Source organism: Ochotona curzoniae, unplaced genomic scaffold (assembly GCF_017591425.1).
Source record: "Ochotona curzoniae isolate NIBS_2020 unplaced genomic scaffold, NIBS_Ocur_1.0 scaffold_4506, whole genome shotgun sequence".
In the NCBI taxonomy this organism is placed as follows: Eukaryota; Metazoa; Chordata; class Mammalia; order Lagomorpha; family Ochotonidae; genus Ochotona; species Ochotona curzoniae.
Window position 1 is genome coordinate 34,506,233 of NW_024467119.1, and position 12,257 is coordinate 34,518,489.

Here is a 12,257-nt window from a genome sequence, read left to right on the forward strand (position 1 = left end):
CTAAATCTAGGACATGCATATATGAATAGTGTGTAAAGCAATGAACAGTGAAAGGTCACTCTTCTAAAGACAGCAGAATACGTAGAAGTAAAGTCAGAGAAAACTGTGAGAGAATAGCATGATAGCACTATAAAAGACGGCATGTAGGGCTGAGAAACAGAAGGTAAGAGGGATGAACAGTGGGGTCAGACGCTGAGGAATGAGGAATACGCGCAAAAGAGAAGTATTTACGTGAACACCTGACATACCCAGTCTCATGGAAACAGGATGACGACTACTGGGGAAGCAGGAGAGGTGGAAAAAAGGGCACTATTGCTTAAGGAATGTAGTAGTTCAGATTCACAAGATGAAAAATTTCTGGAGATGTATTTTACAATAATGTAAAGGCACTTGACTCTTGCTTTGCTTCAGATGGTTGAAATGACATGTTTTTATGTGTTTCACCACAATAAAAATAATGAGGAATGCAAATTATTAATCAGATTTAGCTACCAAGAGAGCATTAGTGACTTGGCAAGAATATGTTTGTTTTAGCCTTGGCAGTATTGGAACAGAAGGTCCAGCTGACGTGGTTGAAGAGAGACAGGTGAGTATATTCAGACTTTGTAGAGAGGAATAGGAAAGCACAAAGTAAAGTTACGGCAGAAACTGTGTAGCCTTTTTAAATGAAGACTCAGAACATCCAGTAAAAGGGAGATGAGTCACTTAAGGGGGAAAGGGATAGAAGAAAGTATATAGCATATGAATGTCGCTGTTTGGCAGTTGTCAAAACTGGAGACCAGAAAGAAAATTTTTATCGTCAGGAAGATGGACAGTCTTGTGACTAATTTGCCCAGATTGTGAGTCTGTGTCGGCAGGCATACACACTGTGTGGAGAGTGTACAGAGAAAGACACAATGCAGAATGACTCACATTCTTTTTCCTGATAAAAGTAGGCCAGAAGGCGGCAAGCCCAACTCTGCTGACATATCTGGGAAGCAGAGAACTTTCTTCATGCCTCTCTCTGGTGAGAAATGAAAACTCATTTAAGCAATAGACAAAACAGAACGTTTGGCTGCTCCAGACCTCTTATTAACCAGAGCTTCTCCCAACCCTAAAAGGAATAAATACTGGAGAAAGTCAGGTTGAGAATGGATATGGATGCCTGTTCCATATTAAGTGAGATCATTGAAGATTTTGTCGTAAGTCTAGCATTTTTACTGATAAGCTGTGTAGCAAATAGGTAATCAATGTGCATATGTATAGCTCATGGGAAACCTCCCAGGTGCCTTTGTTTGGAAACGTCCACGTTTGGCTGTAAAAGTATTTCCTGAGTTATATGAACTTAAGTCTCAAGCGTCACTCCAGTTTTTCCAGTCAACGCGGTTCATGGAAGTATTGGAAGACTCAAACTTTCCAGCTCACTCTATTTGCCTTTTTAAAAAAATTCTTTCCTCTTTATATTATTAGTATGTATATTTTGATAATCCCTTTAAACCATATTATTTTCTTTATTCCTAAAGTTCTAATTCTTTATAGTATGAAGAAAAGTCTTATTAAGTTGGTTTTCAAATCTAGCCAATTCTTTAAGGTTAATTTTATGTCCCTTAGATAGTCATGTCTGTTTAGCCAGAGTTGCAAACCCCACTCTAGAAGATGTTTTAGGAAAGATAAAGATATTGTGAATTCCGTAGTTTAAAACATTACATTTTATCCATGCATTTATTCAATAAATTTGTGTTTCTAGCTTAGTTTATGGTAAGCACATACTCTACACTAGTTGTATCAATAAATTTGAATGTCCTTGGCCTCAGGGAGCTCTTCATTACCAAAAGAGTGTGGATTTAAACAAATAGTCACAGAAATCACAGTTTTAACAGTAACAGATTTATGAGGAAAAGGAACAGTGTTCCATGTACTCATATGGAAGGGGCAATCAGAAGTGGCCCGGGGATCCCATATGGATGCCAGTTCTAATCCTGGCAGTCCTGCTTCCCATCCAGCTCCCTGCTTGTGGCCTGGGAAAGCAGTCCAGGACAGCACTCCAGGTCTCCCATGTGGGTGCTGGGTCCCATACGGGATCCTGGCACATTCAAGGCTGGGATTCTAGCACTTTCATGTAATTGTCAAGTGTGACATTATATACAATGCATGTAAAAATTTTTTTTCAATTACTTTAAGCTGTGAAAACCAGTCTTTCCTAGTAAATCAATCAAAGATAGATAATAGGCCAAATTTGGACAGCAGATCATAAATGGTTCATCCATGTTTCATTATAATCTTACTTTAAAAAAAAACAAAACTTTTTCTGCCTGCCTTTTAAGTGATATTTTAATTGTGTGACTTTTTTTCCCTAAAATTGCCTGTTTTTAACAAATATTTTGAAAAGGGTGTGACTAATACCAATTTAAAAAATCGGAATATAACTTGTTCTCTATTTCTTTTCTTTTTCTATTTTCTAAACGCTTTTCTATTTCTTCATATTACTGTTGCATTTCCCCCTTGAAAACCAGTATTACCTGACAAATTTAGTTCATAAATCATTAAAAATAATAATGATATTTGTATTTTCAGTTTTACTTCCCAGACCACTTTCTTGTGGATCAGGTGTTCAGCTTTTCATCCTTTCTTTGTCTCATAACAGTTCTTGCAGAATATAATTCTGAAAATCTGAAGGAAAACAAATGGTATAGGTATAGTAAAAGTTGAAAAGAAATGCTGAAAGCATCTACTTAAAACATCTAGTTTGTGATAGAATAAATTCCTTGATTTATATAAAAATAAACCATAACCATATAGTTTCACATCTACAAAGCAGTCTTCTGACTTGAAGTTCTTGGTTGCTTTCAGACAATGCACCATTTAGGCAGCTGTTCTGTGCCACAAGATGCTGGAGTTGTTGGGTAATGAAAACACTGCAGACAGACCTGGTTCAAATTCCCTCTGATCCTTATTAGGCCCATGGACTTAGACAATTTGAGCTCTTATTGCCTAAGTTTTAAAGCATTCAAAATACATAATCAGTAAATGCAAATTCCCACCCATGCGTTCTACTTTGAGCATCATCTTTTATCACATTTTAATTTTAAAATTAAAATTTTATAAGATTTGAAGGGACAACAGCCCATGTTTTGAGTTAGTGGTCTGTTGGTTCGGGGCTTAACCTATTGCAGACAGAAAGTTTTAAAAAAAAAAAAGTAGTATTCCCAGAATTTAAAGGGTATTTGAAAAAATGGTGCAGATCGCTTCTCGGCCTTAGGGCGAAGATCAAGGGTAGAAAGATGGCATAGGTGATAAATGCTGTCTGTACTTTCCATTGATTGCTTCTTTGCCTTGTTTCTTTTGCTTCTGATAACTTAGGTCTGACAGTTTTCTGGAAGACCTACGTGAGAGTGAGCATCAGCCACCTGCAGCTCCTTGCGTATCGCATACGGGTGGCCACCTAGCCACACTTTCCAAAGTAGCGGCTACTCATTCTAGGTAGAGATTTTCCTTGTTGGGGCATCTACGTTCTAGTCTGGTGAAACTTAAGTACTAAAACATTTTGACTAATAAAGAAGAGGTGATTTGCCTATGGAACTGATACCACTGGCATATAAACAAAAAAGCCTGGCACTGACCCTTGGAACACCACTTGACACTGCTTTGCTGTTAAGTATGCGTGTGGTCTTTAACTTCCAATGCATTGACTCTCACACACGTAAAATTACACATGAAGTTACGTCTTCTGCCTAATTTTTTCAGGGCTTGCCATTGTTTCTTTATTTTTATTTCTCATGTTTTACAAAATTTATTTCCCATGGAACTTGGATATATCTCTTATTCAGTTCTTCTAACAAAAAAAATGGACTTATGGCAACACGCACAGATGAACACATCTGAATTCTCATTAACATGGCTTGAGTTTGTCACATAATTACTTTGTATTGGAGGTAGCCACTGTCACAGTTGCTTAGAAAATTGCCCATAGTATGGCGGTATCCATTAATAACACCCATGAATGAAGAAGTAAACATTGAAAATTTCACACAGTACATTCTAGACTTTCTTTTATATTTCCCTCAACAAAGAGTAATTCTCAATTGTAGTTTGATAATCAACTTGGATTCTAATGGTAGAATGGTGTGGGTATAGTAAAAGTACACCTATACTTTTCTGTATGAATGAGGGAAAAGTGTTGTCATTTTTTAAGTAATTAAGGTTCTCTGAAGATCTAAAAATCTTTGCAGGGCTCAGTGAAGGGAGAAATATGGAACTGCTCAGAGGAGATGTTCTGATCCTGTTCATTGTAATGGCCGGTTATTTCTGCAAAGCTACTTGCCCTCCCCGAGTAGCTCTGCTCGCCGTAGGTTTCACAGTTAGGTCTTGTTCTTGTTCTTATGGATTGCTGTTTCTGAATAAGCGATTAGTGCATGTGCTTCTCCTGAGAACACAAATCTCAGTAAAATGTCTCACTGTCAGTGTATGTCATCTTTAAGATAAAAACCTTTTCTATGTGGAGACTTTCTTTTAAAAATGAGCATTTCTCCTTTGTTTATAGGAATTCAAACTTCACATTTAGATTTTCTGTTTGCGAGCCAAGTCATTCTTCAAATGTATTATATGATAATAGTTTAATTAATAGGAGTAAAGAAGTGGTGAATTTAAATACCTTCAACAGTGTATGTTGAATGCTTTTTATAGCTTATTAGATATCACATTTTAATCTCTGTGTGATATCATGGCAGTAGTTAATAAATGACCTGAACCTCTATCATATATCTGATATTTCACTGCTCTGTAATGTGGAAATACTTGTATGAAATGGTTGCTGTCTTGTATATACATGCCACCTTTTCTCACTTTCCTTTTTTGTTCCTTTCCTCTGCTTTTCTTTCCCTGTTTATTTAGTGTTAGCAACTCCACAAGACATGTGCAAGGTTCTGTGGAAGGTTTTCGAAACGTTTCTCCCTTCCCTTCTGCTCGATGCAATGCTTCGGCTCTGAGCAGTGCGGTTGCCACTGTATGCGCTGCTCTTGCAGCCAAGACCAGGTAGACCTACTGTGCGGCATCTGACGTGGTCCCGGCACTCTACACTGTCTTGCGAGGGCTCTCTGAGAAGAGATAAGCACGTGACAATCTGTGAGATCTCGGTTGTGTAGTGGATATTTTGCCTCACTTGTGCATATACCTCATTAGTGTTCATTATTGGTTTTTAAAAATTTTAATTTTTTCTAAACTTTATTTTCACCTATTCCAAAGGCAGAGTGACAGAGTGAGAGGTTTCAAGAGAGAGGGAGGGAGGAGCGAGGGAGAGAGAGAGAGGGAGAGAAAGGGAGAGAGAGGAAGGAGGGGTGAGAGAGAGATCTTCTGTCTTTTGGCCACTCTCCAACAGTCTGCAGCCGCCAGATCTGGGACAAGCCAGAGCTGGGAACTTCATCTGAGTCTTCTGTAGTCGTGGCAGGGACTCAGGCACTTGGGCTGTTTTGTACTGCGTCTCAGAGCACAGTAGCAAGAAGTGGAATCAGAAGTGGAGTAGCTAAAACTTAGGCTAGCACTCAGAATGATATATGCACATTACAAGTGGTGCTTTAACTCACTGCCCCACCAAACCACCCTGATTTTTTGAAACAATGAATCATCTCTTTGCATCGCGGCCATCTGTGTCAGTATTTCTCAGTCACGTGGGTCATTACTGCACATGTCATGGGCTTATTGACCATGGGTATTTTATAAATTCCAGCTTTAAAAAAAAAAAGCTGTTTATTTATTTGAAAACCAGAATTAGAGAAGAGGAGCAAGAGAAAAGGAGATGGGGAGAGAGAATTTCCAACTGCTAGCTCATCGTCCCCCGCCCGCCCTTAGTTTCAACAACACTTGGTGTTAAGCCATGCTGAAGCCAAGAGGCTGGAACTCCACCCAGGTCTCTCATGTGGGTGCAGGAGCCAAAGCACTTTTTCTCTGCCCACAAGTCATCTTTCCTGCCAACAAAATTGTTTTATAGTTATTGCTTTTGTATAAGTCATTGTAATCTTTGCTTTCAAAGTGAATACTCTTTTTTATCCTATAGGCTCTGGGATTTCTTCTCCTCCTTCCCCAAATTCCCTCCCATCACTATTTCCCCCATATTATTATTGCAGTAGTTTAGTCTTTCATAAATAGTCACATGTCCATCCTTCTGCTATTTAAGTGTATCCTTATTTGTAGGTGTGGACAGTGGTAGAGTCCAGCATCCTATTGTGAAGATATATTAACAGTTTCTTTGGCAGTTTACCTTTGTTATGGAAGCAGAGATACGTTCTGCATTGCATTTTCACAACTGGTTATGATCATTTCTTTTGCACAGTTAGTATACATCCCCTTAAATGAAAGGCCATGCAGTAATAGAGAATTTACAGTAACTTGAAGAAAGAGATACTACTGTATGATCTGTGTATCACTAAATAAATTAGTAAGAAAATAAATAAAACGTGGGTATATTACAACATGATCTAAAAAAAAAAAACACTGCTTTCTGATAATAGAACTACAGTTTTTGATCTACTAAAATTCTTCCTAAATGCTTGCCAGGCTCTCCAGTTGCGAATCATACTCCCCACTCCTGGATGCACTTTGTATCAGCCCTCTATCCAAGCCTTTCGCTGTCCCCTCTCTTCAGTCCTCCAGAATGTCAGCCGGCACTGTACATGATAGGAAAACGAGGTACAGTGGACACAGACATGGCAGATGGCGGATTGCTGTGGAGTTTATGGCTCTTTACTAACTCGTAACAGCGAAGATGAGAAAACTGTGGAACCTATTTTTGTCTAATTTTAAATTAATTATGTGCACTGTTTATGTACAAGCATGTTGTTTTGTGTGGTTTTCAACTTGACTTTTAACTCTTTCATACTTGATAAATATAGTTAGGAAACAATTATTATACAAATACATTTTAATGGGATCTTCTATTACATGTGCATGGCTATTTTAGGGTAGTCTAATGTTTGGTAAATATACCATGAAAACATGAAAAAGAATAATAAAATAATCTATTTTAACTGGTTACTAACATATAATTCTTAAATGTAAAGATTTTGTTTGGATATGCAATTTCATTTTCACTATGATTGTGAAATGCTAAAAGCACCCAACCAATTTTTCGACTAGACATAATGACTATACAAAAAATAATGAGGCATAATATAAAAGATAAAACTTACCAAATGTTTACTAAATATATAGTTTCAATGAAATAGTTCCATAAAAAATGTTAGCAGGACATAAAACTGTTGTTATTACCATTTAGTATAAGTAGATCTCCATCAATCAACTGTTTGTATCTGACCCACTTTTGTGAAGAATTTCAGTATACTGAATTATAACTCTGGGTGTCTTTTTAAGGGAAGAGTTTAAATGGGGGAAGAAAAAAAATGGTATATTTTTCTTGAAAAAAAATAGCTTAAATTATATTTATACTTGTAGAATTGTGTTAACCGAGCAGAAATATTTCATTGTCAGGGTTAATTTGCACAGCGTGGGTTACTGACCAGCCTTGAAATCAGTGTTTAGTATTTGCCTGCTGTTGAACTGCCCTCTGAGAACCTGTGGAATGCATTGGATACTTTCTCTGGGAAAGTGACCCTGGGTCTGTACACATGGAGTCTGCGTGTGGGTATGGACTGACAAACAATCCCTGGGTCCACTCCCAGAGCCAGAGTTAGCAGTCATTACCATTACTTTTTATTAACAGCAGTAAAGACAAGATAAAAGGTATTTTTCTATGTAACGATTAGAAGCAGTTCCTTCAGGATAGGCTGCTTGGCGTCAAGGAAAGCATGGGCATACCAATTGCCAAGAGGATTCTTGCTCACTTAGCAAGGTATTGCCAAGAGCAGATGGACAGAAATCAGAGACCTTTTATTTCTTTAGTGTTTAATGACTTAAAATTAGACATACCGTTTAACGCCAAACTGGTTTCTGTCCATTTTAGCATGTTTAGCTCTTTGAGTCTTGGTGTATACACACACACACCCATCTGGAGTATATAATTTTGCTTAAAACAATTTTTCCTATAAATAGGAATTCTGGAAGGAAGGTCCCTCCTGGCTCCTCTGTAAGCCTGGACCCTCGAGATCTGCAGGCAGAAATGTATAAAATACAATATTGCTCTTGACTAATGCCCTGCCTGCAGTATCCCTTCCCTGCCATTTCACAATTGTCTATTGGTGTATCATTTTTGATAAAACTTTCAATAAAAAGTGGCTAGCTTAAACCTTTATTATGAAACCTGTGGTGTACATTTAAATATGCAATTAAAGTTACTGTCAGGAGTGTTCCCTTTGAAAATAGACTTAAAGTTTCTGACCATTCCGAGTCTATAGCGGAACTTTGTTGTAATAGTTAAACAAATGTGGAAAAGGAATGTAAACTTGAGATAAATCAGATTGCTGACCCTGAACGTTAATTTTATTTCTCTTTCTATTTTTCCTCATTAGCTCAGTTCTGAAAAGAAACTTGTGCTCCCTTAGTATGTTTTTCTCCAATTTCAGTTGTTTAAACATGAAACAAAAATCTTGGTGTTTTCAGGATAGAAATTATATTAATTTCTCCTTTTGTTTCAGTTCTTTTATTTGGCAGACTGCTTAAAAAACGACCATATTTGATTCTCAAGATCTGTGCTTAACAAAGAGTATTTATGAATTCACACTGATTTCCTCATTACAGAAAATTTTGTTTGAAAAATTAGGTATATTTTGAATCATAAGTTTAGAAATAAGACAACATTCTAATTAGAAATGCACTACAATGATAACAAATTAGTTACTGATTTAGACTATTTGATTAGTGATAGTGCTTCTTACCAAGTATAAGTAGTAAAGTCAATTATTTTATTAACCTTTACCTTTAGTGCATGAGTCCAATGTGTGTGTTTTCTTTAGTGACTAGTCATTAAGAATTAGGGGAAAAGAACATTAGCTTTTTAGAGACATAAGCACCGTATATTTAGACATACTTGTCTAGACAGTCTTACTCTTCCATTACAATGTCAAATGCTTCGCATACCTAGTATTCTATTTCCCCAGAGAAAATTGAGCTTTCACACAATTATAGAATGCCACACACTGTAAGCCATATCAACTTCAAGAAACCTAATTAAATATGTTAATTTGCTTAGCACAGAATGCAGTGCAAGATGGGACTGATTAATTATGGGTAGGATTCAGATGCAGACAGAGTGAAGTGATCTGTATAGATCCTGGAGAAAATAGAAAATTGTCAACTGAGTGGAGCTAGCCAGAATACCACTGTATGCTGTATCAATAGGATTCGACCTGTAGGTTGGAGCTTTTTCATTATGAGGCTCGGAACGTTGTGCTAAAGTGTAACATGGCCTTCTACATTCTAAATAGTTCAATCCATTTAGCATTTCTGTCTGGTACTTAAGTAACTTCTGGTGACCGGGCTGTCCATGATCGATATTGTCAGGAATTGATTCTTTTCCTTGATATGATTGTTCATATTAGAAAGTACCTCCTCTTATTGAACGTAATCTAGTCCGCTATAGATTTTGCTCTGGCAGTGTCGTCACGTAGAGTAAATCCACATGCCAGATGTTTGGGAATTGCTGTCATGCTTCTCCTCAGTGTTTCTCAGATCCTGGGTCAATCTCAGCATGTCCCTGAACCAAACCTCATTAGGCTTGGCATTGAATTCCTATCATTCTCATTACTCCCTTCTGAGAAAATTGATCTGGCAAATCCTCCTGGAATTAACTGTTATTTCTTTCAGATTACCAAACATTTGTTGTTGTTCGCAGAGTGTATTTTTACCTTATTATAGTTTCTACTATTACATGGTCATTCTCCTTACAACTGTGATCATATGGATTGTTAGTTGTTTTAATCAACTCCATGTGAGCACTTTAATTCTAGAATGAAAATAACTATAAGTATTCAAAAATTTTCTTAATGAATGAAAATGTTACATGATTTATTAATTATGTAATACTTATGAATGAATTACACAATTGATGCTGAGCTTTTTACATCACTCTGATACCTATAGTGTTATGGAAATCTTTCAAGGCAAGCAGTCGCCTCGTGTGAACTATTGGTTACTGAGGTGTGGAGATGTAATTTCTCCATTACAAAGCTTTTAAAAAATGCTTGTGACTACTATACCACATCATTGAAACTTTAGTGTTTTTTGTTGTGCTAACTTTACTAATGATTGTGTTCAACATTCCTATTAGCTAAAACAGTATTACACTCTTTATTGTAGTAAGTGTTCAGATGCTTAAGGTTTTCCTTGTATGCCACGTGTTAATGTCAAGCAGCTTTTAGTTTTTCATTAAAGTGATCAGAAATAATTGAGCAAATGGTGCTTCTGTTACTCTTTTGTTTAAGGGAATGAAGAGGAAGGGACGATAAACTGTTTAGTGTTGGCCGTGCCCCAGGAATTGCGCCAGCTTTGGTATTGCACTAGAAAGACTTACAGGATTCAGCGTATCCATGTCCTCAAGACTGAGGATGCGCTAGTGTAAATACAGTGCAAAACCTGCAAAGGGAAAAGTGGAGGCCAAGTCTAGAAGCAAGGGTATTGGCTCCTCAAGTCTTCTCCCAGGAGAGCCAAGCAGGACGTGCTTAACTGCCAGAGAGGAGCTGTGGTGGAGTCTGCCAGGTGATCATTACCACGGAAGCTCATTAGAAACCAAGTATTCGTGGTTTTTCGCAGGAGCTTTATTATATGGCATGCGGTCTGTGCCTAATTCATACCCAAATGCCAGACTCTGGAAAGGCAGGAAGTGCTTGGCATGAACTATATTGTTTATACAAACTGTATAGGCACAGTAGACCCCCTTACCATTTGGGGGAAGTTCCTTCCCCTGTGAGGAGCACCTTGCCAGCTGTGGACCAGATGCCACTAACGGGCTCAGCTTGCATGCAGGCTCCTGCAGGGGTGTTCAGTCCCAGGCCAGGTGTCAGCTGAGATGCACGCAGCGCTGGGGGTTCAGATATTGTTGTTCAGTTGGCACTGTAGGGGACCAGACTGAAATCTCCCCAAGTACAATTAAGGGTGTTTACTTGATTGAAGTCATTAATATGATACCATATCCGTCCATCCCCGCAGCTGTTAATTAAAGGAATTGAGTTTCTCTGCATGGAATTTTTTTTCTGCAGCTAACACGGAAGAGTTAAGTATTAGGGAGTTGTAAAATTACTACCATAAATATTTTATTTTATTCTAGTTTATTTCAGGGAAATAATTACTGCTATATCATTCTAAGAGAGTATATTTTATAGTTTGGGAAATTTTAAATTATTAGTTTTGGAAGTTATACACACACACGCACACATATATATGTTTATACATAATTATTAGCAACAAATGACTTGACATTAAAGACCATGTGACCTTACATATCAAACTGGAACCAGAAGAGACAAGGCATGCTGTTAAGGATATAACTGTGGTTGAGAGAAGATAATAGTGGTCTTTTTTTTTTTCCATTATTACAAAGTCAGAAAATTGAGTATTTTTTAGGTGTATTTTATCTTTATTGGTAAATTAGAGTTACAGGAAGGAGAGACAGATCTTTCATCCACTGGTTCACTCCTCAAATGGCCACAATGGCCAGAGCTGAACAGATCCAAAGCCAGAAGCCAGGAGCCAGGAGTCTCTGCTAGGTCTCCCATGTGGGTGCAAAGGCCCAAAGTCTTGAGCCATACTCGTCTGCTTTCCCAGGCAGTAAGTACGAAACTGAATGGGAAGTGGAGCAGCCCAGACTCAAAAAACATTCATGTAAGATGCCAGCACCATAGGTGGAAGCTTAGCCTCCTATGCCACAGTGCCAGCCCCACACTGACTATTCTGTTAGGTGGATGAAATTGTCCCTTTTCATTGGAGAACATCGTGTGACCGGTAAGCAGTACAAGGTCTGACATATACTAGGTTTATAAGTGTTTGTTCAGTGAGTGAGTGTGGGAGAATAACTTTGAGGTGTCAGAGGAATTTACTGCATGTAACAGCAGAGGCAGGTGGGAGAAGGAAGGCATTTATATCATTCAACAGGGGTTAACAAGGATTCTCCAATAATCTATTGTTTTAACCTAGCTAATTTCTGAATGTTGAAATGAAAAGGAATAAGGAGAAGGAAAAAAATACCATATAAAAGGATTAGCTGTGTAAGTTTTTCAGTGGCTCAGTTCTTCATGATAGATTCTTTCAAGGAGATTTTCAAAAGCATGAACAAAGGTGTTCCAACTCCTTTCCTTCTTTTGTTCCCCTGTCTTAAAGAGGTACTGGTTTTTTACTTA

At 37.7% G+C, this 12,257-nt stretch overlaps 1 protein-coding gene across 2 annotated transcripts in view; it reads left to right on the forward strand.

Annotated features, from left to right (window-relative positions):
- The window catches only part of PDLIM5 (PDZ and LIM domain 5), a 177,668-nt gene that overhangs the window by 124,509 nt on the left and 40,902 nt on the right, over window positions 1-12,257 (forward strand). The window contains exons 9-11 of one of the 2 annotated variants that reach the window (XM_040967189.1): window positions 3,340-3,459; window positions 4,870-5,010; window positions 6,529-6,660. The exons of the other annotated variant lie outside the window; for it this stretch is intronic. Of the exons in view, the coding sequence (XP_040823123.1) occupies window positions 3,340-3,459; window positions 4,870-5,010; window positions 6,529-6,660 (393 nt within the window). The remainder of the gene's footprint in view (window positions 1-3,339; window positions 3,460-4,869; window positions 5,011-6,528; window positions 6,661-12,257) is intronic. 2 annotated transcript variants of the gene reach the window in all.